Genomic DNA, 21819 nt, shown 5'->3' on the forward strand with positions numbered 1-21819 from the left:
CCCACAATAACAGAAATACAGTGAGGGGGGAAAATTTTTTGCTCATGATGATGAATAACCACATGCTTGCTTATGCTTATATTTGTATTAGGTGATATGTGGTAGTATATTTGAAGTGCTGTGGTCCATCATCCAGCCGGGCACATCGTTTGGCATCAGTGTGCTACGAGCTCTCAGGTTATTGAGGATTTTCAAAGTCACCAAGTGAGTCTACTGTATTATCATTTTCATTTTACCTCTTATAATTATAAAATGTGCAAAGCACTCCTCTCAGTTTAACACTCACCCTCTGTCGGTTTTTGCCAGGTACTGGGCATCTTTGCGTAACCTCGTCGTTTCTCTGCTCAACTCCATGAAGTCCATCATCAGCTTGCTCTTCCTGCTCTTTCTCTTCATAGTTGTCTTTGCCCTGCTGGGCATGCAGCTCTTCGGAGGACAGTCAGTGCTGTTTTCCCTTATATTGGCTTCTCTATGTCCTTTCTTTCTAATAGTTTATGTTTGATATTCTGTTAAGACGTTTGTTAATTTCAGTTGATTAAGGTAATTTTTTTTGTGTTTTTAAAAAATATATATATTCTACTTGTGAGATCCTTCTGTGTTCTGTGTACCCTCTCACTTCTCTTGTCCATCTCTCTCACCTATTTGATTTTTTCGCCCTGCTAGGTTTAATTTTGAAAATGGCACTCCTCCGACCAACTTCGATACCTTCCCTGCAGCAATAATGACAGTGTTCCAGGTGAGCAGAGAGGACAGTGGGGGTGCAGGCAAAATGGTAAAAGATGATGACTAAAGAGTCAATAGTCAAAAGTATAATTGGGCTAAAGCTTTTCTAGGTGTTTATGGCGTGTATCTGTGTAAAGCTAATTGTGTGTTTTGACTGCAGCTTCTTACATTGTGTGTGTGTGTCTGTGTGTGTTTATATATAATCTTATTTTATTTTTCTGATGTTAATTTCATAAAAAACTTTTTTTTTTTTGCTTTATTTTTATTTTGTTTGTGTGATGTCTTCATTACTGTTTACATTGTGTACTTAGGTGAGCCATAACTATATATACTATGTACATAACTGAATAACCCTTTATTGGGTTTTTATCTCACCTGCAAATTTTTTTTTAATCTGTTAACTCATAATTAATCAAAGAATAGCTCCATGTACTTGATGTGTATATGGCTTCGTCTGAATATTAAAATGTGTGTTTGTGTGCTTGTGCCAGATCCTAACTGGCGAGGACTGGAACATGGTAATGTATGATGGTATCAAGTCTCAGGGCGGAGTCAACAAGGGCATGGCCTTCTCTGTCTTTTTCATCGTGCTCACACTTTTTGGCAACTGTATCCTTTGACAATGAAAATCAAAGAAACCCACGAGCACTTTTTTACCTAATTCTATTGTCACTGATTTTGTTATTTTTGTCGTGAGCAGCTGTAATGCCTTCATTTCCCAAGCTCACTAATTATCTTTCCTATGCTCTGCCTTTAACGTGCTGGTGCTGCTGCTCAAAATTTTTGTCGCCTTGCCTTTTGTAATCCTCACCTAAACTGGCCTAAACAGAAGACCATAACGTTAGACCAAACGATGTATGTTCTTGTGAGATCCAACGGATCATTCTGCCTCTTTTTAGCCAATTACTGTATTTGCATGCTGTATACACTTGTAAAAACAAACTCCTACATGCTGGATTTCCTTTAACTCTGCGTTCAGACACTCTGCTAAATGTGTTCTTGGCCATCGCTGTGGACAATTTGGCCAACGCACAGGAACTGACCAAGGTACACTAAAGTCCAATCTAATTCAAAATCTAAGTGCAATTTCTTTTCTGAATGCTAAAAATCTCAAGAGTTATGCTCCTCTACTCAACAGATTCTTTCTGTTTGCCTCATTTGCACATTCCCACCTCATTCATCTCTCGCTTTTGATTTACTTCCGAATCTCTCTCTTTTTTGCAGGATGAACAGGAAGAAGAGGAGGCTGCCAGTCAGAAGATCGCCCTGCAGAAAGCCAAGGAGGTGGCCGAAGTCAGCCCACTATCAGCTGCCAACCTCTCCATTGCAGCGTGAGTTTCTCTCTCTATTACGGTCGCACTCTCGTTTTTGTATCCATTTTAAAACATTTTTCACACCAGGCAGTTTGCGCATATCTTTAAAGAAAGTCATTCAGCAACTATGAGCCAAACACTTATGCAAGATTCCGGAGCTTGGAGGAAGCACAGCACACTGCACTAAGGCAAAGAATTTTTGGAATGAGGAAAACTGTTTATAAACCTCTGTCATTTTGCAAACGGCTCTCTGCTTTACAGTTTATGGGCAGGGAGCCTTGTAGAATTTGGCCCACTTCAAATTATTATATTAAAATACCAAGCTAGAGCGCACTTTTTGATTTTTGTAACCAGACTGAAATTCTTGACATTCGGAAATAAATCACACGATATAATTTCAGTGTAAAGGAGTGTTTTGTCACTGCTGCAGATGTTGACTAAACAACCCTATTATATTTTATAGTTTAGTTTAAAGTGGAGCATGCACTTCTCATCGATACAATGGCAATACAGTTGTGTTGCTTTTATAAAGGATCTTGCAGTTTTTTACATTTATAGATAGACATGCGCAGTTAAAGCTAGGGATGTCTGTACTAATGGGTTTTGCCATAAACACTGTTACATAACGTTACGGTTTCATAACCATTTGAATTTTAGAAGCTACGATATCTATGGTGTCCTGATTGCTTCATTGTGTCCCTGTAAAAACTAATCTTGCGAGTCACATAACACATGTTTTGGTGGCCGTTTGTTTTGTGTGAGAGAGTCGTGTTGCTCACCTGAAACATAGAGAAGAAGAGCTGTATTAAGCCTTATATCCACCAAAAAAGCGCCTTAAATTGGCATTGTGAGAGCATTTTGGATACCTACAAAATGACCTTGGATGTGTTGTAGAAGATGGATATCCAATTTGTATGCGTGCAATCAAAAAGTGACTGCAAAGGGGTTCAATATTAATAATATTAATAATATTATTTTATTTTATTATCCAAAATTTTCGAGATACTCATCCATTGTTGTATGCCCAAGTCAAAAACATAACTAGCTAATGTACTAAGGGGGACCAAAACAATGAAACTTACGACAAGTAGTTGCTGTTGCTGTTGCTGTTGCTGTTGCTGTTGCTGGGCTGTTGTTCTCTCACTGCTATACTACTATACTTTGTATAGCCAATTCCCATTTAACCATTAAATTACTTAATACACTTTAAAAACAAACTTAAAGATAATTGCAAAAATCGTAAATCCACGATATTTCTTCTGACAGTAATTATTATGTCAAAATCTCTATCCAGACATTCCTAGTCTAAGTTATCTGTCGTATCTGACCACAGTAAGATAAACAAAGACATGCATGCACGCTTCTTTCTCCCTCTCTCTGTCAGCTTCCCCCTCTCTTTTCTTCTTTTTATTTCTCTTTTTCTGTCACACTCTTTTGTGCATACTAAAACACACAAACACACACACCCGGCCAGTGTTGGATTGATCTGGGCCAGCCCTCCTCTGGTCAGGAGAGTCAGAGTCTTTGATCTCTTTTCTCTCTATACACAGGGGTCTTTCCTTTCACTCCTGGTAAAGTTCACACACTCTCACTCATAGAGACACACACACAGACACATACCACTCTTTGGTCTGTCCCTAAAAAAAGCTCAACAGGGGAGCCCACGTCAGCTTCAAAATACCACACGCACAACACGTACACACAGATCTGACCTTTACTGCCTTGATACATCATCCTTGGCTCACTTTATATCTCACACACATTGTCACACACAGATGAAATGAACAAACCTGCTCAAGAGTTAAATGTTTGAGTGCTCCTTATATGTTGATCATTTCCTGAATCACGCTGTTTCTTGTTATTGTGTGGGGTTTTTGTACTGTATTTTATATTTGTGCTGTGAGCATTTGTGTCTGTGTATCAGTAAACTTTATTTTACCTGGGAGTTCTATTAAAGGAACAGTTCACACCAAAATCAAAAAAATCCATATTTTTCTTCTCACCTGTAGTGCTGTTTAGCTATCTAGATTGTTTTGATGTGAGTTGCAGAGTGTTGATGATATCGTCTATAGAGATGTCGGCCCTCTCTCCAATATAACAGAGCTTGATGGCACTTGGCTTGTGATGCTCAAAGCATCAAAAAAATAGTACAGCAATGGTTCTTTCCAGAAACCAAGACCCAGTAACTCAATACAATCCACAGACTTTGTTTTGAGCAGTTTCATGCAGGAACTGTTTTCTTTTTATCGAACCAAACTCAACAACTGTATTATCATGGAGAAGGAAGCAGACATCTGCTCATGGATGAGAGGCTCGTGTTTGGGACAGCATGGGATGTAAACATTTGTGGTGTCCTCCTCGACTGAGCTGTAACATTAGCTAGCTCAGTAATGCTGGGTGAGCTAGCACGAGATGTTGTTTCCTTCTGTGTAGTGATATAGTTGAGGGGTGCAAGAGACATCGCTGTTGAATTTTTCAAATGTAAGTTTTGAGCACTTTGAGCACCACAAGCCGAGTGCCATCTAGTTCCATTATATTTGAGAGAAGACAGACATCTCTACAACCGATATCTCCAACACTCAGCAACTCACACCAAAACAATCTAGATAGATAAATAGCACTACAGGTTACAGAAAAAATATATTTTGATTTTGAGTTAAACTCTACCTTTAAGGTTAAGTATTTCTTTGTCAGTACAATGCATATGTATCTGTGTGTGTATGAAAGAGAGAGAGAGAAAGTGTGTGTGTTAGTTTGGATTGAAAAGCTACACTTGTATACTGAACCAGTGTCCCTCGTCCTCCTAAGGTTGTCTGCCAAAACACCTAGCCAGAAAACTGGCCACCTGCCTATCCTTAAAAAATAATAATATGGCAGGTGTCTAAATGTTGCTTGATTCTTTTGTTTTTTTTAAAACCTAAGCGATTAGACTACAGTTGATAGTTGAGATTGGATTCGATTTTAATTAACCATTTTTCTTGAAATAAATTATCCCAGTATTGGCAATGTTGGACCACTGTGTGCATTGCATCCCACTGTATCAGTGTAAATCCAAATCCGTCATTCCCATTGAATAAAAATGGAAAGACATTGAAATTCCAATGGAGAAAGTCCTTGTTTTTCCAAGAGGGGATTTTAAACTTTGGGACATCAGTGGAGCATGAAGAATCTCTTAAGAAGATATTCTATGGTAGATTCAGAGAGGAGGCTGCCATGAAAGCCACATAAAACCCGTGGAAAGCAGTTGTAAGGCTACATAAGTCTAACGAGAGCTCTCAAAGTGACGACACAGTGCACCCTTAAACAGAGAGCAGGAGTAAAGCAACAATTTACTGAATCAGTTTTGATCACTTTACCATTGTGAGTCTAAAAGGCTGGAAGGAGTTTTACTGCAGTGTTTTCAGTAGTTTATGCACCTCAGCTTGTGAAAACTGTCTTAAAATTATACTAAACTGTTAGCATGCTCTATAGCAAAGCATGACATGTTCTCATAATTGTTATATTAATCTGGGACTGCAAATGCAAATTAGCTTGAATATATAATCTGGTTCGGCGCATCAAATGGTAACAACACATATGAATACATTTTGCATTTTTGCAATGCATTTTTTGTGCAATTGCATTTTTGCAGTTTGCTCACAAACAACAGTATCAAATGCATGTTCTTCTGTATGGCGGGCACATGGGACCATAGTTTGTTTGGAAAATAAGACAACACTGTTGTACTTCTGTTTTTGTTGTGTGGTGTGTAATCTTAACAGGGATATAAGAAATAAAAAAGGAGCAATTTGACCTGCAGTAAAGCAATTTGTAGAGTGAAAGTGTATTTAAGTGGAAAAAGATAGCCTGAAACATTTAAATTTAGATATGAAAATCAAAGATAGTGTGTGTGCAGACAAATAGGAACGTAAGGGACAATGCTTGGAATTGAGAGAGATATTGTAAAAGAAGTAAAGAGTGATCGGGACAGAACAGCAGTAGTCATGCAGGATAAGTGAGTGATGCAAGAGAGATGCAATTTGGAAGATTGCACAAAAGGAGGACAGCGAAAAATAAATAGAATTGTTTAAGATTCACAGACGGAACAAACTGCAGAGGTGAGTGTGTGTGAATGTCGGGGTGCATGTGTTTTGTGTGTTTGTGTATGAAGGGTTGCATTCCAAAATGCTCAATCTTTTTGGCAACAACATTAAAATATCTTAAGATTTACAAGATTTATTTTTTAAGATTTATTCAGTGTTTGCATCACAGGAATATATATTTAGTTATTTTAGTAGTAATCCCATTTTTATAGAGGTAAAAACCAATGTGGCCATTTGTCCTAGTAGGTTCATTGTTTGTTAATGGTGGGTGGAAAGCCCATTTTGGAATGAAATCCTCCTTCTGTTCTTTCGTGCCATCTCACTCACCAGCTGTTTCCCTCCTCAGCAACAAAGTACACAGTGAGTGTCACAACGCTACCGACCCCTTTCTGGACTGGTATTTATTTATTTGTTTATTCATTTCTGAATCCTTTCTGTTTATTGACTTAACTACCATTCCCTGCTTTCTTTTGTGCTTTAGAAAACCCTCTCTTTCCTTGTCCCTTTTGTTCCTTACTTTTTTTACACAAAGTACCTGGCTTTCTTTAGCTGTTATTTGTGTTGGCTTATTTTTAAAAGTATATTTTCTGTTGCCTGCACCTTGCAGTTTGGCGCTTTACTGTGGTTGAATATCTGCCTTGAGAGAAAAGGGAGTAAAAGTTGTTTATTGATCGAAATTTTAAAGGGTAAGAAATGTGGCCACAGTTTTTGGGTGTTTCTCTGTCAAGTAGATAAGTAAACACTGTAGTTGCTATAAGCACTAATAGATTCTTGTAAGCATTGTGACTTTGCCATCTACAGTAAAACTTCAATTAAAAGCCGAGTCCCTTTTACTCGTGGGTGCACACTTTTTTACAAATTAACACAGGTCTCAGTTTGATGCAGGTCTGGTTGCCATTGATGTTGCTAAGCAGTTTATTTTTACTTCCTTCATGTATAAGAGCACTTACAGTCGTAGGCTATCTGCTTGGGCTGGTGTTAAGCTGCTTAAATTATAGATACAAATATAAAGGTTTCAGCTTTTGTCAATATGGACATGCTACACATCATTAGTTCGCCACAATTCAATCTTTCAGTTCATTGTATGAAAACCATGAGCACCAGAGTATAATTCCAATTTACCAGCATTTTTAAACAAAAAAGTGGGGACTCACTACCTTTGAAGAGGCCATAATGTCCATATACGTTTTTTCTCGCATTTCTCAACTATATATTTTATTTAGTCCATAACTGTCTGCTGATCAAAAGAATTAGAATGTTTTTTCCTAAAAAATGAATCCAAGTTGTGAATATTGTCATGTGAAGCCCATTGCTATCTGTCTGCTTACTTCAATATTCAAATGAGGACTGCACTCAAACTTACATTAAGAATATTTTCTCATTCTCCTGAATCATGTCGTAAGGTTTGCTTGTTTTCATCACTTTGCTGGCTTCAAAGTAAAAGTGTCCCCACCTTCCTCTGTTTAGTTTCCATGTCCATGTAGAGGCCTGTTCTAAATATAAGATGCTTGAGTTTAGTGATTGAAGTAAATATAAGCCCAGGCTATTACTTGAAGTTTTACGTTATTCTACTAAGCTTGGTGGAGATTTTTTGGGTGCATAAAGTCTGTAATTACATTGTATAAACTTTAGTTTGGGCAGATTTATCATAGATTATTCTAACAAATGCTAACCTTGCCTCAGTGTTGTGTCCCCATATGGCTTACCAAAGTAGGGCTTGTGCTTTGGCAAGCTGTGTAGACACCCAGAACTTTGTTTTGTTGAGCTTCCTCGCTCTATAGGTGTAGCCAAATGACCCTTTAAATGTCTGTGGCCCCCAGTGTGTCTTTATGTCCTGGCTATTTTATGTACTTATATTTTTGGTGTTGTTTTTTTACATTATTCTCATGTCTTTGTGTGTATATCTTCACAGCAGCACATGTTTTTAAACAGGTCTTTAATGCCATCAATTCCGTTTTCCCTCTCCACCCTGCTTCATTTTGCAGTAAGGAGCAGCAAAAGAACCACAAGGGGATCAACAAGTCAGTGTGGGAACAACGCACCAAGGAGCTGAGGAGGCAGACTCTGGTGTCCAGTCGCGAGGCCCTCTATAACGAGCTGGACCCTGACGAACGCTGGAAGGCAAGGACAGGGAGGGAGGAGCAAAACAATGTAAAGGACAAGGCAAACAAAGGCCCCTAGACTTGTGCTATCAGTGTACACAAGTAACGGCTATGATGATGATGATGATGATGACATGATTACACAGTTTATTAATTTTTAAAAGTAGATTAAAAAGGCTTTTGAATTCTAACTTTATATTGTAACTCATTTTTGTCCCTTCTGCACCTTCAATTTCTCCCTCTCTGTGATCCGTCTATCCTCTCCTCACAGGTGAACTACTCACGTCATATCCGTCCAGATATGAAGACCCACCTGGATCGACCGTTGGTGGTCGACCCCCATGAGAACCGCAACAACAACACCAACAAGACCACTGCAAACAACTCAGACTTCTGCTTCAGCCAGCACCATCCAGCTGACGAGCTCCACAAGCAAACACGTCTCCACGAACACGGTGGCCAAGTAGGAGGGGGAGGCGGAGGAGGCTCAGGTCTGGTCAAGCCTCCCTTGGAGCGGGGTGAGTCCACAGAGAGCAGGCGGAGTCGTAAAAGCGAGCACCACCACCACACCTCTCAGGTGCGATTGGATGCTACGGTGATTCCCCCACCGGGCTCAGAAGAGAGGCCTTCCAGGCGCCATCACCACGTCCGGAGTGGCAGTCGAGGGGGAGGACAGTCAGAACACAGGAAGCCCAGGGCACATCGAAAAAGTGCAGAGGACGGTGAGGACGGCGGGGGAGGAGGTGGAAAAACAGGGAGACATAAGAGCAAAGGCGTTGACGGAGGTGGAGAAGGAGGAGAACAGGAGGGAGCTGGGGATGGCAGTGAGAGGAGGCCAAGAAGAAGTCGCCATGGCAACCAAGAGGGCGAGGGGAAGAGGATGTGTCCGCACAGAAGGAAGTATGTCCATTGCATGCAAGTTTATTCTCATTATGTCACCACTCTTCTCTGTCTGTGCTCTAGGGTTTTCACGATACTAGAATTTCCAGCTCAATACCTTTACCCAGAAGAATACTCAATACCATTTTCAATACCAGGGGGAAAAAAATGACAAAAAATTAAGAGGCTGAAAAAAAAAGTTTTTTCATGAAAATAAGAACAATACAAACAAAAACATCAATGACAACAATATTTTTAAGTTGCCTCAGGTAGTGTAAAAAAAACCCAGCAAGCTCACTGTAAGATATCAATAACACAAATGTTTAAAGGTTGTCTGAGGTAGTGCAAAAAAAAAAAAAAACACTACAGCCCTGTTTATTTTCTGAGCTTCTGGATACTTGGCATCATATTTTCATTGCTGATCAAATAGAGCCGGTAGGTTAGGCTGCAAGTGTTTCAGTCCAGTTGCAGGTTGACTTTTTTCAGATTTAATCTGGGACATAAAGAGAAACGTAACAATTTACAGACACAAACAAGTGTGTTGACTTGTCAAATTAACAGTGTCTATTATAGTATTGTTATAGAATAGAATTAAATAGAATAAATAGAAGATAGAATATCTTTATTGTCATTATACATACAATTTTGTACAATGAAACTGGATGCAACCCTGTAAAGTGCGAAGCATATACAATAAATAAATATAAAAAATACAAAGAAAAGGACAGATTTTAAAAGATCTAGAAAGAAAAACATTAACATTCATACTGTATCACATTCTGCAGGTAAACATTGCACGATTCATCTCCAAATTTTGGCACTAGTTTAATGATAGCATAACAGACAGCTAATTTGGCTGTCAGCTAATGGCTAATAATAAAAATGGGTAACATCAGTCAGGTTAATGTTTATGATAGATGTTTAATACTTTAATGATATTCAAACAGGAGCCTAACTAACCACTCTAAATTCCTCATAAAGATCTGGTGTCAGCTAGCAGCCAAGCTGACTGTGTTGTGCACGACAGCTAACATATCCAGCTGCTAGTGGGAGGGGAATGGGTATTTATACTGTCACAAATGACTGTTGTATCTAGTAGACCTATTCATTTTCAGCACTGGTTAAAATCTGAGTATCAATTTTTTAACGAACCTACTGTGTTCCGGTCTCACCTTTTTTAGGGATTGCAGCGTCCCTAACCTCTCTACCACGCGGCCCATTCAGAAGACCCTCTCCAGGCAGGACAGTCAGTACAGTGAAGATATGGACAACCTCATGAATACCAAACTGGTCTCTGGTTCTACCCCACCTGGCGATGGTCACCCTAATCCAGTTTCCAACCACACTATGGCCCCTGTCTTTGGATCAGCCCTCCATCTTGCTAACAGTGGCACTCATGGGAGTTTGGTCACATTAGATAGCTATGGGAGCATTGCCCATCACCGTACCAACAGTGTCATCAGACTGCCCCACCCAGACTACACAGCTGTAGATATGCCAATTTTTCCATCCACCAATGCCATACTGCAGGGTAAGGGCGTGAACAATTGTGTGTTTTCTCTTCTTATATGAACTTTTCTCTTCAATAACAAGCTTTTATTCTATCCTCGCCCCTTTTTCTCTCCCCAGTCAATAAGAATGCCAACACGGAGCCTCTGCCCGCGAAGGAGGATAAGGACGATGATGATGATGAGAAGGGAGGGGAAGGAGGACCCAGGCCCATGCCTCCCTTCAGTTCCATGTTCATCCTGTCAACCACCAATCCGTAAGTGGGATGATTACAAATAGATGCATCCACAGTCAACAAATCCTATGAATCCACGTAGGCTGACAAACAGGAATGCATTCTTGAGGTATTAACTCAGCATTTGTTTTGTTATAGATGGAAATTGATCCACTGTTAAGTCACAACTACCATGCACTCACAGTTAAAAAGCAAATGCATTATACTTACAAACTAGTTGTAATTGCACTCATACAAGAGAAAAAAATGTATTTGTCTGCTCTTAGGTTTCGGCGGGCATGTCACTACGTCTGCACACTACGTTATTTTGAGATGTGTATCCTGCTGGTCATTGCCATGAGCAGTATTGCCCTTGCTGCTGAAGACCCTGTCTGGCCTGAATCCCCACGTAACAATGTAAGAAAGTCAACATACATTTACATGCCAATGCTTTTGTTGTATTTAGTATTGTGTGCATATTGCTTTTTGTTTTATTTAATGTGCTGTTTGCTTTTTTTCATTGTAGTAATACTCCAGCCCTTTACATGTGGGGAGCTCAACCAATGAATAAATAAACAAATCATACAAAATATCATATAAACGAATAGACAATAAATCAAGCACTTCAGTTCTATTATTCTGATTGTCAGTAGAACATTTAGAAGAATATTTATGTTTGTCAGGATTTTAAAATGTTTCAAACTTACCCAGAGGCAAACTCTAGTACAGCATGTTCATGCAGGTATAATAAACAGATAATTTTTGATAGAAGTATTGCTTTTGATATATGTACTTAGCATGATATGGATTGGATGTTTGCCATAACCCCTTTTAAATTCTTAATTTGTTGAATGAGCATCTAAAAATGTACCAATAAAACAATAATATCAGATAATAACATTTATGTTTAACGTTGTATTATAAGTTGATCACAATACTAAGATAAAATATTTAACTTATTTAAAATTATTGGTCAATACCTGAATTTGAAAATCACCATTCCCTCTTTCTTTGTGTGCAGGTCCTACGCTATTTCGACTATGTCTTCACAGGAGTATTCACATTTGAGATGCTGATAAAGGTAAAGCTATGTCTGGAATCAAGAATCAAGGCTTCCTCTTGAAGTATTTAGAAGCCCAGCCCAAATGAAGATTAGATGCTTTCCATTGCACACTGGAGCCAAACTGCTCATTGCTCATCAATACCCACATCTCATAATCAGCTTCTCTTTTCTTCCTGCAGATGGTGGATCTGGGGCTGGTCTTGCACCAGGGCTCTTATTTCCGGGACTTGTGGAACATCCTTGACTTTATAGTGGTTAGTGGTGCTCTGGTGGCCTTCGCCTTCACGTAAGTCTCCCTCCTGCCTCCTGTTGTCCACCTCTCTTCCCTCCTTGCTCCTCCCTCTCTCCTGCCTATCTACTGCCTCACTGGCACCTTGGAGTACAGCCTCCCCTGTTCTGCTTTAATCACCCATGGCTCAATTCAGGCTCTCTCTGCCTCTTCTTTCTCTTACTCTCTCTCTCCCACTTCTCTTATTTCATACCTTTCTATTACATACATTTCTATATTCTCTTGTCTCCTGTCCCTTCCTCTATCACACCTATTCCTACTCATGCTTACAAATGGCCAATCCTCGACAGTTGGCTATTTCTCCTGCATTTTCTCTCTCAATCAGCTTCGCTCCTGCAGTCCTGCCATTTCTAAGCCCCTTCACCAACACCCTATGCCCCAACAATTAAAAAAAAAAGTATCCCAGCATCCCCTTCCTCCCCACCTCTTCTTCCCCCTGTGAGAGGTGAGGACCACCCTTTGCACCTGTAACCCTTTAGTGCCCAGGGCGTTCTAGAGTTAAAGGCCCCATGCAAAGCCTGGCCAGGTCATGCTGAGCTGGCTCTCAAAAATCTCCACGCCTTTCTCCACGGCAAAGCAGGTACTTTAAACCCTACTCAATCTGCATGACTGTGTGGATAAAATACAGTTAAATTTGCATAACTGGGTTAAGTTAGGGCTTAGTTTATGAGCACTATGCTGGGCACAAAGCATGAATTGTGAGTTTAAGGATTTGCTGTCATGCTTCTGCATGGGTGGGGAGAATATAAAGTGAAGCAGACCTTAAGGACTGCAGTCAGTGTGTGTGCCATGTAATGTGACATTGCTGTAGTCTGAAGACACACTGTACAATTAGTTTACCATGGTGATGCTGTAACCTCCAACAAAAGTTCTCAAAGGTCATCTGCAGAAATATAAGGTTGTGCATGAATTTATGACTTTAAAATTCCAATCTATTTTCAGGAAAAAACTATGTCTGTGCACACATGCCACACAAACGTTTAGTTTTTGTGTGTCATGTGTGCACAGACATGGCACACATGGCACACGAAACACACAAATGTTTAGTTTTTGTGTTGTTGTGTGTGTACAACTGAAAGGTGGGGGTTGTAGATGTAGTTGACATAAGAAGCATCCTCACATGGAGACCAAGATACTTGCTTTTTCTGTCAGAAAACAAAAAAATACTAGCTAGGTTGATCTTGCCACATGTTTACTGTGCAAGTAAGTGACCATTTGTAATTTCACTCAAAGCAAATTTTGCATGGTATGAGCTTAGTACCATGTTAGCTTGCTGTAAATGTCAACATTTAGTGAGACCTGTGTGATCGCTACTTCACCATTGATATGGAACAAAACCTTCTCTTGTTAAGGAACTGCAGTTTGTGGGCTAAGATTTTTTCATTTTCCAGCAAAATCAAATAGCAACATGTACTGAGTTATCTGTTTATGCTATTAGTCCATCTCTGCCATCCAATGTATTCCAATACTGTGGCACTTGAATAAATGTCATATTTCAGTGGAAGTGAATTGAAAATGAAAACTGAGACTAGCATTCATAGACTCAGTCAATGAGGATGGTCTGTATCCAAACAAACACAAGGTCTCCATACCCATGTATATCAAAATGGAAATGCCTAAGTGACATAAATAATTGAAGCATGCTGCATAATGCATTTGATAAACTATACTTCCTTAATTCTTGATGTCTTTTAGACATACACTGATGGGATGTTTACCAAGTGTAAACCAAAGAAACCCCTCCACTTTGCATTTTCGCAGTACAATACTCTCTAACATGTCCCTTCAGTGCTCCTGTTTATTCATTGGTTTGGAGATTAATCCTGATCAACTTTCAAATTATCTTAAAACTTGGGAGCTAAACTGCAGTAAAGGCTTCAGCTGTTGATAATATACTGAAAAGACTTCAGAATACCTAGCTGTTCATACTTATAATTATCTCCACATTCGTCTTTGCTCCTTGTCCATCCCTTCAACTCTTCCAATGTTCATAGCAACACCTGACATCTTTCTTAATTTTCCTCCTTCATACTGGCCAAAAAATAAATAAATAAATATCTTTTAGAACAATGCACAATAGAGTTCATTTTACATATAATATGGCAAAGAAAAGATCCCAAAACATGACATGCATCTTTTAATCTTACTCATAAGGTACTCATTACAGAGGTACTATGATTCTTAAAACTCACTGTTAAGATCTCCCGAATAGAGATTTATGTAAACAATGGCTACATGCTTCTACACTGCAGTTTGTGACCGGCAGAATCCATTAACTTTAAAAAGAAAAATCCATCTTTATATAATATCACTATAATTATTTTATGAATGAATATATGCCCTGTAAGTCTTACTGTTTCAGGGTTGTATTTCTTATTTATTTCATGTCCTATGGCTGCATTGCATAATGGTAAATCAAGATTATTGTCAATAGATGAACAAGTATCTGTGCCACCTCTCTGGTGGAGGTGTGATGTTTTTGTAGAATCTATGAAAAATGTGAGCTTTTTTGTTGAATCCTGTTTCGACTCGGCCTTACATTGCATTGGTCTCACCACTAACTTATGGCAACACGAAGTGCACACTTTAAATGAAGATTTTTTCATGCCTTAAGATGAAGCTAAATGTCAGCATTACATAAGTACATTGTAGCAGCATGCACTTGAGGATGACACAAATGTTACAAATCTTTTTCTTTTCTCTTTTTTTAACCACAACTGAAATTTAACTAGCTACTACTCCTTTGCTCGGTAGCACAATGGTAGTGACTGCAGCATGAATATGAGAAATTGCTTGTACTATAAATAGATATGAAGTTGGCAGGTGCTCCAGGGTTCTAGTGATGGTGCCCCATCTATAAGACTGGCTTTTACAGTCTTTCTCTCTGAATCATTTTTGTGTGTTCACTAACTCTCTCCCCCCCTAATTTCTAGTTGTGTATTTCTGTCTGTTTCTGTTTGTGTTTATATATCTGTGTGCCTCTGTGTCCTCTTTTTCTGTCACCTATTTATATGTGGGTCTTTATTTCCTCTCTCTTTGACTAAGTCTGTACCTCCCAGAGAAATCTTAACTATGGACTAATAGATGTATGCAAAGACACAGTGAAATCCAGAACCGTCCAGTGTTTCAACAGAAAATTTCAAAATAATCAAAGAGAATACAAAAACAGTACATCATAGCAACATATTTAAAGTGTCTTTTACATTGTTAAAAAGAGAATAAATATAAGTAAGTGTCAGTAAGTCAGAAAAAAATGTTGGCATTGTACGTTTCTGCAAACCACAAAGGTTACATTTGAATGCTTTTGGAGTTTTTTTACATGTCATATCAAGGTTTACAAACTGACCTAGTACATAAGCTGACTTTGGCACCAGGAGGTGGAGCGGAAAGTGTATCATGTGACACCTGGTGTTTTTTAGCAACCAGCTTCTCCACCACAGAGAGTGCCACAAAATAAGCTCTGTTTTTTTACAAAGACATCCCTGTGTTTCCTGCTGAGAAAGTGCCAAAAAAAGCAATTGTTTTCTGCTGAGACATTACTGTGTTACCAGCTTGGATTGTACCACGAAAATTGGTTGTTTAGTTAAAAATAGGAATTGAAAACCTCTCCAGTCGTGACTGTGCCACCTACACCAGATCTTTTCCTAACCATAACTATAATTGTTTGTTTTCTGCATAAACGTTACCACAAATTAATCACTGCATTATTGAATTGTAAAGAAATAATAAGTTTGATATCTACTACATAGATAAATACAAATTTAATGTATCCATGGTTTGCAGGAATGTACATTGCCAACATTTATTCTGGCAGTTGGCTGAGAAAACTGCAATTATACAGAAAAGGCTGGTAAATACTGTATGTTAACATAACAACCAACTCACAAAACAATCAATCAAGCCAGTTGAAGCAATCAAGTCTGATTTAACTACGATTGGGGTTAACGACACTAATGGCTGATGGGGAGATCCGAACCAGTCAGAACAGACTCATACACATCCAGATAGTGCCTTAATTCAATTGGTGGAAAATCAAACAGCACTCCAGAAAGGCTCAGCAGTCTCAGTGGAGATGTTTATCGCTCCTTTAATCCAATTAGTCTGGTCTGAGGGCTGCTGGTGTCTTGGACCACTTGTGCTGCCGTCCTGCACATTTCTGCAGCCAGACTGAGCTTTATGTCCGAACAGGCTCCCGACACTCACAGACACACTTCATAACTGAGCGAGTTTGGTTAACTTAAATGGATACCTCGACATTTTGAGATATTTTTTCACCAGGAAATGCTTGTTTTAGTAGGCAGTATGTACTTAAAATGAGCTTATACGTGGGCACGTTGATGCATTTTTCGGAGTTCTCATTATTATAAATTAAAGCTTCGACTTAACAGTGTAACTCTTTAGGTTACCGCTCAAAGTTCATTTAAAAGGAGTGCTAGTTTACAGATTTTAAAAGTTGGTTGTTGATCCAAGTGAAATAAGCAAGATTTGTAAATTTTAGTGGAATAATCAAAAAATGCAATTAAATTATTTATACAGTTAGAATAGTTTTTCCAGTGGTATTTTCCAGATAAATACTATTAGTAATAGTTGTTCCCAAAAGCAGCACACAGTCTGTAAATTCATCACTCATGACAGAGATGAAGGCAGTATTTTAGTGCTGTTTTCTAGTTTGTCTATAACTTGAGTGTTAGTGTTAGATGTGATAATGTATAAGATGTGTATGTGTGTTTGTTAGAGGTAGTCTATAGCTGGGAGGGTTGAGCTGATAAAAAGCAGGCTTTGTGTTCTCTTTTTCTCTCTTTCTCTGTCTCTCATATGGATGTTTTCCCTCGAAATCCCTCCTTTTCTCTGTGTCCCACTCTGTTTCTTCCTCCCACCCTTTGTCTTTTTGTCTCTCTTTGTCTCACTGTCTCTCACCCTTTCTCATCTCTCCGTTCGGACCAACAGCAGCGGCGGCGGGTAAAGTTCTCTGTCTTTTTCCTCTTCATTTTCTCCTTCTGCACTCTCAGCGCCTGTTCTTCTGATCACACATCTCTTTTCCTTTTCATCCATCACAGTTGACTTCTGTACTTGTCTGTTCTTCCCTTGTTTTTCATTGTTCACCATGGAACAGCTCTGACTCAAACACAACTAAACCTCAAGTTAACCTGCATCAGGTCCTCAGCTGAATCACACTGATGCCGTTTGAAAAATATCATTCATTCATCACAGTAAAAACACAAGGAAACTTCTGGGAAATTTTTAACCAAAGGCAGGTGAAAATGTGACCAAACAAATGCACGCAGACACAACTACGGACAACAAAAAAATCCCAGACCCTAGGAGTGGTTCACATACAGACACACATACATAAGCATTTACAGCACACCCATTTACACGTGTGCACACTTGCACACACAAAGTCTACACGCCCACAGCCACCAGCAGTCTACCATCTGGTATAACAGCTGTAAGACACAAACAACTGTACACACAGCTGCTTTCTCGCCTAAAGACCACTGTCGGTGACTTTTGACCTTAAAGGAATACTTAACCCCACAAAATGATAATTTATATATTAATTACTCACTGTGTGTTACATTAAATTATTAAGGAAAACTGTGTTTTTCATGCATGCCCTTATGGTGAACTAAGAATCCAAACATGAAACAATTTCTTGATGAAAAAAGGGACTGTGTTGACCAAAAGCAAAATGCGTTTGGGACTGGGATTATACTGAATGAATTATGTGAGAGTTTGTTAGTAGTTAGAAGTAGATAGTTTTGATAGTGTTTATGCCATTTAATCAAGAATTTTGTCAATTTTTAGATTCTTGGAGATATTTTTTGGAGTAGAAAGCTGAGGCATGTGAGGGTTTTTTTCCCTACAAAATCAAGGTAACACGGAATGAGTAATTGATTTACAAATGATCATTTTGTGGGTCAAGTTTTCCTTTTTTCTCTTAACCTACGATCTCTAGACCAGATGTTTAGTTAGAAAAACTGTGTCAAGGAGTTAAAAATACCATAAAGTTTTCCATGATTTTAGTTAATAATTATCTGAGTAAACATGTTAAAATTTCAGAACAGCCATTTTTTAGCATAAGTTCATTCTTGGTTTGGTATTAAAGAATGTAGTCAGTTAACTAGCCTGTTAACTAGCCACTTTGTGAAAAGTGTTTAGTGTAACCAACACAAAAGGTTTTTTTTTTCCCCACACGTACCTAGAAGTGTTTAAAAGGTTTGGCTCAGCATTTCAATCAAGAAATGCTCGCTAAAATATCTTTGTCTTTGCCAAAATGGCCCACAAGACAAGATTCCATGCTGTTTGAACAATGCTGTGAAACCTGCTTATCCTAGTTGTAGTGTAGAGTTGATTGAAATGAAGTGGTTAAGTCACCAAAAGAGAGAGTTTGGCTGTTCATTCAAAGTTTTACCACTTTTACATACATTGCGACACTACCAAATTGTGACTTATGTTTAAAATTTAAAGAGACAACACAATGTGGAGCATTTTTAAGCTTTTGTTATGTTAACAGGAGAGCATTTTTCTGCAAGTTACCACTATAATAAGGCTTCCGTTAGTCAGCTGCTAACATGGCTCTCAAACTCTCTCTGTAAATGTCTCTGTGTAGAATAGACTTCTCCATCACTCAACCTGCTGCTGAAAAAAGAAATATTGCAGCATGGAAAGCAAGGTTTCAATGCAGCATGAATTTATTTCACCATTAGCCGGGCATGTGCAAGGCGAGGCTTTCGCCATCTTTGTAAAGCATTGAAATACGTTGCAAAGCATTAAACAAGTGTAGCTACAAGTTAGCATTTAGACAGGAATGACACGAGTTGTTCCCATAGCATGTACTGTAGTTGTAAAATACCACCTAACTCTAGCATGTAGCTAAAATGCTAACCTCACACTTAGAAATAAGCGTAATATGATAGCAATGCTGCATGTGTTGCTATGTATATAACCCAGACGCAGTTACTCATTTTGAGTTAACTCGGACACAAACACCATCAAGGAATGGCTGCCCGCTGCCATTTTGGAATCGAGAGGACTAATCCTGTCATATCCACCTGAACCTGCTGACTCTTTTTATTTGTGTGTGCGTGTGTGCGTTTGTGTACACCTGTGTGTATCTGTTTCTGTGTGTGTGTGTGTGTGTGTGTGTGTGTGTGTGTACAGGGGGAGCAGTAAGGGAAAAGACATCAGCACTATCAAGTCTCTGAGGGTACTGAGAGTGTTGCGTCCTCTGAAGACTATTAAACGTCTTCCCAAACTCAAGGTATGTTTACATAGAAAGGACATCTAATCGAAATGATGGTTAAGCATCAGTTGTCATTTATTGTTGTCTATTAGTAATGCACGGGTCGACCCATGTGCAAGTCTGGCTCATTGGGTACGCGTGGTGCAAAACATTGGCATTTTCAGGCGAGTGGGAAATTGAACAGCATTCTGAGAAAGTTATTAATAGTTTACAAAAACATTGTGCAATAGTCCACCCTCCACCCATCTTTACAGTTTTGCCCCTTAACCTTTTAAAAGCATCTGATGCCACATATCATAACTAAAACACACAAATGATTTCAATCAGATGTATATCCAATGTAGTACAGTGTATACATTCCAAGTGTACATGTACAATGACCAACATGTGTCTTTCTGTTTTTCTTTCTTTATCCTTAGGCTGTATTTGACTGTGTGGTAAACTCTCTGAAGAATGTGCTCAACATCCTGATCGTCTACTTACTCTTCATGTTCATCTTTGCTGTGGTGGCCGTGCAGCTCTTCAAGGGACGCTTCTTTTACTGCACTGATGAATCCAAAGAGTTTGAGCGTGACTGCAGGTCAGGACATACCCAAATGTATTTACCCTGAGAGGTGAAAATATCCTGGTGACCATCTTTAAAAAAAACACCTCTCCCCTTTATTGGGCTGATGATGTGATATGTGTATTTCAGGGGCGAGTATCTTGTGTATGAACGCGATAACGAAGTCAAGGCGCAGAAGCGGGAGTGGAAGAAGTACGATTTCCACTACGACAACGTGGCTTGGGCCCTCCTCACCCTCTTCACCGTCTCAACCGGAGAGGGGTGGCCGCAGTGAGTACACATGAACATGCGCAGTCACATGCAGCGGATGTGCTTTCTGACAGCATATAATCGTCCACCACTCCCTTCTTCCTCTGCAGGGTGCTGAAGCATTCAGTGGATGCGACCTATGAGAACCAGGGCCCGAGCCCGGGGTACCGGATGGAGATGTCCATCTTTTACGTGGTGTACTTCGTGGTCTTCCCCTTCTTCTTCGTCAACATCTTCGTGGCTCTCATCATCATCACCTTCCAGGAGCAAGGAGACAAGATGATGGAGGATTACAGTTTGGAAAAGAACGAGGTGAGGAAGGATAAAGGGAGCCAGGGAAAATAGAGATAAGAGAGTACTTGGAGGGTGACAGGAAGGCAGGAAGAGGGAGGACTGTAACTGCAGCGTAGAGAACATGGACTATATTAAAAAAAAAGGGGGAACCACCCAATTCAGATGTTATCACCTCATAGAGATTTCTTAAAGGGGGCCTGCCACACTTACTATCAGGTTCAACTGCTATTATCATCCCATTAAATGGCCATTTGTGTATCCAAATTGTTAACAGTCGCAGTTTAGTTTTCATTTTCGTAAGGTTTAGGCGCAAAAATTATGTGATTAGGTTAAGGTTAAGATATCATATATGTCAGTCAAAATGAGTTAACATAGAGTTTTGGTTTCACACAGGAAATGAACCCCACTTTCCTGGGTGAACGACCTGTGTTTGTTTGACCCATCCATTCCCCCCCTTCCACCCACCACAGACTTTCAGGCTCTTTATACTATGTCACTTGACTTTTTCCTTTGTTACCATCAGAATTATTGTGGCAATGTGAGCTCGCCACCTAATAATAAACATTTAAATATGTATGTTTTAACAACAATTTTCTGTTAGTTACTTATCAAAAATCTTTTGGTCATGAAAAAAAAACGAAATAACAGCCAAGTTGCAGTGTGAACACAGAAGAACATTACAGCAAAATGAGGACAAAACTTTTTTTTGTCTTCTTTTGCAGAGAGCCTGTATAGACTTTGCCATCAACGCCAGGCCCTTGACCCGCCACATGCCTCAGAACAAGCTGAGCTTTCAATACCGAATGTGGGAGTTTGTGGTGTCGCCGCCATTTGAGTATACTATCATGGCAATGATTGCGCTCAACACAGTCGTGCTGATGATGAAGGTAAACGTCTACAAACATACAAACAGTAATGCAGACATAAACATAAACACACAAGCAAAATGACATGAAATACGATTGAGTTTGTGAAGTTAATGGCAATTTTTCTCTCTGTACCTTTATCTTGCGCCGTTTTCACCTTAGTTACAAAACAAAAACACTCACTTTGTTGGTTCTACTGAGATGTTAATGTGTACACTATTTCCTGTGATAAAAACATTTTAATGACTTCACTGGATGAGCTGAACTGTGTATCTCTTTATATGTCTTTATACTCGCCTTCCTTTTTGTCCCTGGCCGTGTGTGTTTGTGTGTTTGTGTCTGTATGCACACACTCATCCGTGTGTATGGCAATCCATCCTCTTGTTTTCGTACACTGCTTTGTCTGAATGTGTGTGCTGCCTGTG

General features: G+C 39.3%; 1 protein-coding gene across 1 annotated transcript in view; it reads left to right on the forward strand.

The window, feature by feature from the left end:
• The window catches only part of cacna1aa (calcium channel, voltage-dependent, P/Q type, alpha 1A subunit, a), a 95852-nt gene that overhangs the window by 38089 nt on the left and 35944 nt on the right, over positions 1-21819 (forward strand). The window contains exons 13-31 of the mRNA XM_042504686.1: positions 92-204; positions 307-438; positions 664-736; positions 1215-1332; positions 1703-1770; positions 1948-2054; positions 6465-6515; positions 8104-8269; positions 8492-9120; positions 10281-10630; positions 10729-10864; positions 11110-11239; positions 11844-11903; positions 12065-12171; positions 19339-19438; positions 19840-20000; positions 20115-20255; positions 20345-20546; positions 21251-21415. Coding sequence (XP_042360620.1) covers positions 92-204; positions 307-438; positions 664-736; positions 1215-1332; positions 1703-1770; positions 1948-2054; positions 6465-6515; positions 8104-8269; positions 8492-9120; positions 10281-10630; positions 10729-10864; positions 11110-11239; positions 11844-11903; positions 12065-12171; positions 19339-19438; positions 19840-20000; positions 20115-20255; positions 20345-20546; positions 21251-21415 — 3009 coding nt within the window. The remainder of the gene's footprint in view (positions 1-91; positions 205-306; positions 439-663; positions 737-1214; positions 1333-1702; positions 1771-1947; positions 2055-6464; positions 6516-8103; positions 8270-8491; positions 9121-10280; positions 10631-10728; positions 10865-11109; positions 11240-11843; positions 11904-12064; positions 12172-19338; positions 19439-19839; positions 20001-20114; positions 20256-20344; positions 20547-21250; positions 21416-21819) is intronic.

The sequence above is a fragment of the Plectropomus leopardus genome, chromosome 17 (assembly GCF_008729295.1).
Source record: "Plectropomus leopardus isolate mb chromosome 17, YSFRI_Pleo_2.0, whole genome shotgun sequence".
Classification (NCBI taxonomy): domain Eukaryota; kingdom Metazoa; phylum Chordata; class Actinopteri; order Perciformes; family Serranidae; genus Plectropomus; species Plectropomus leopardus.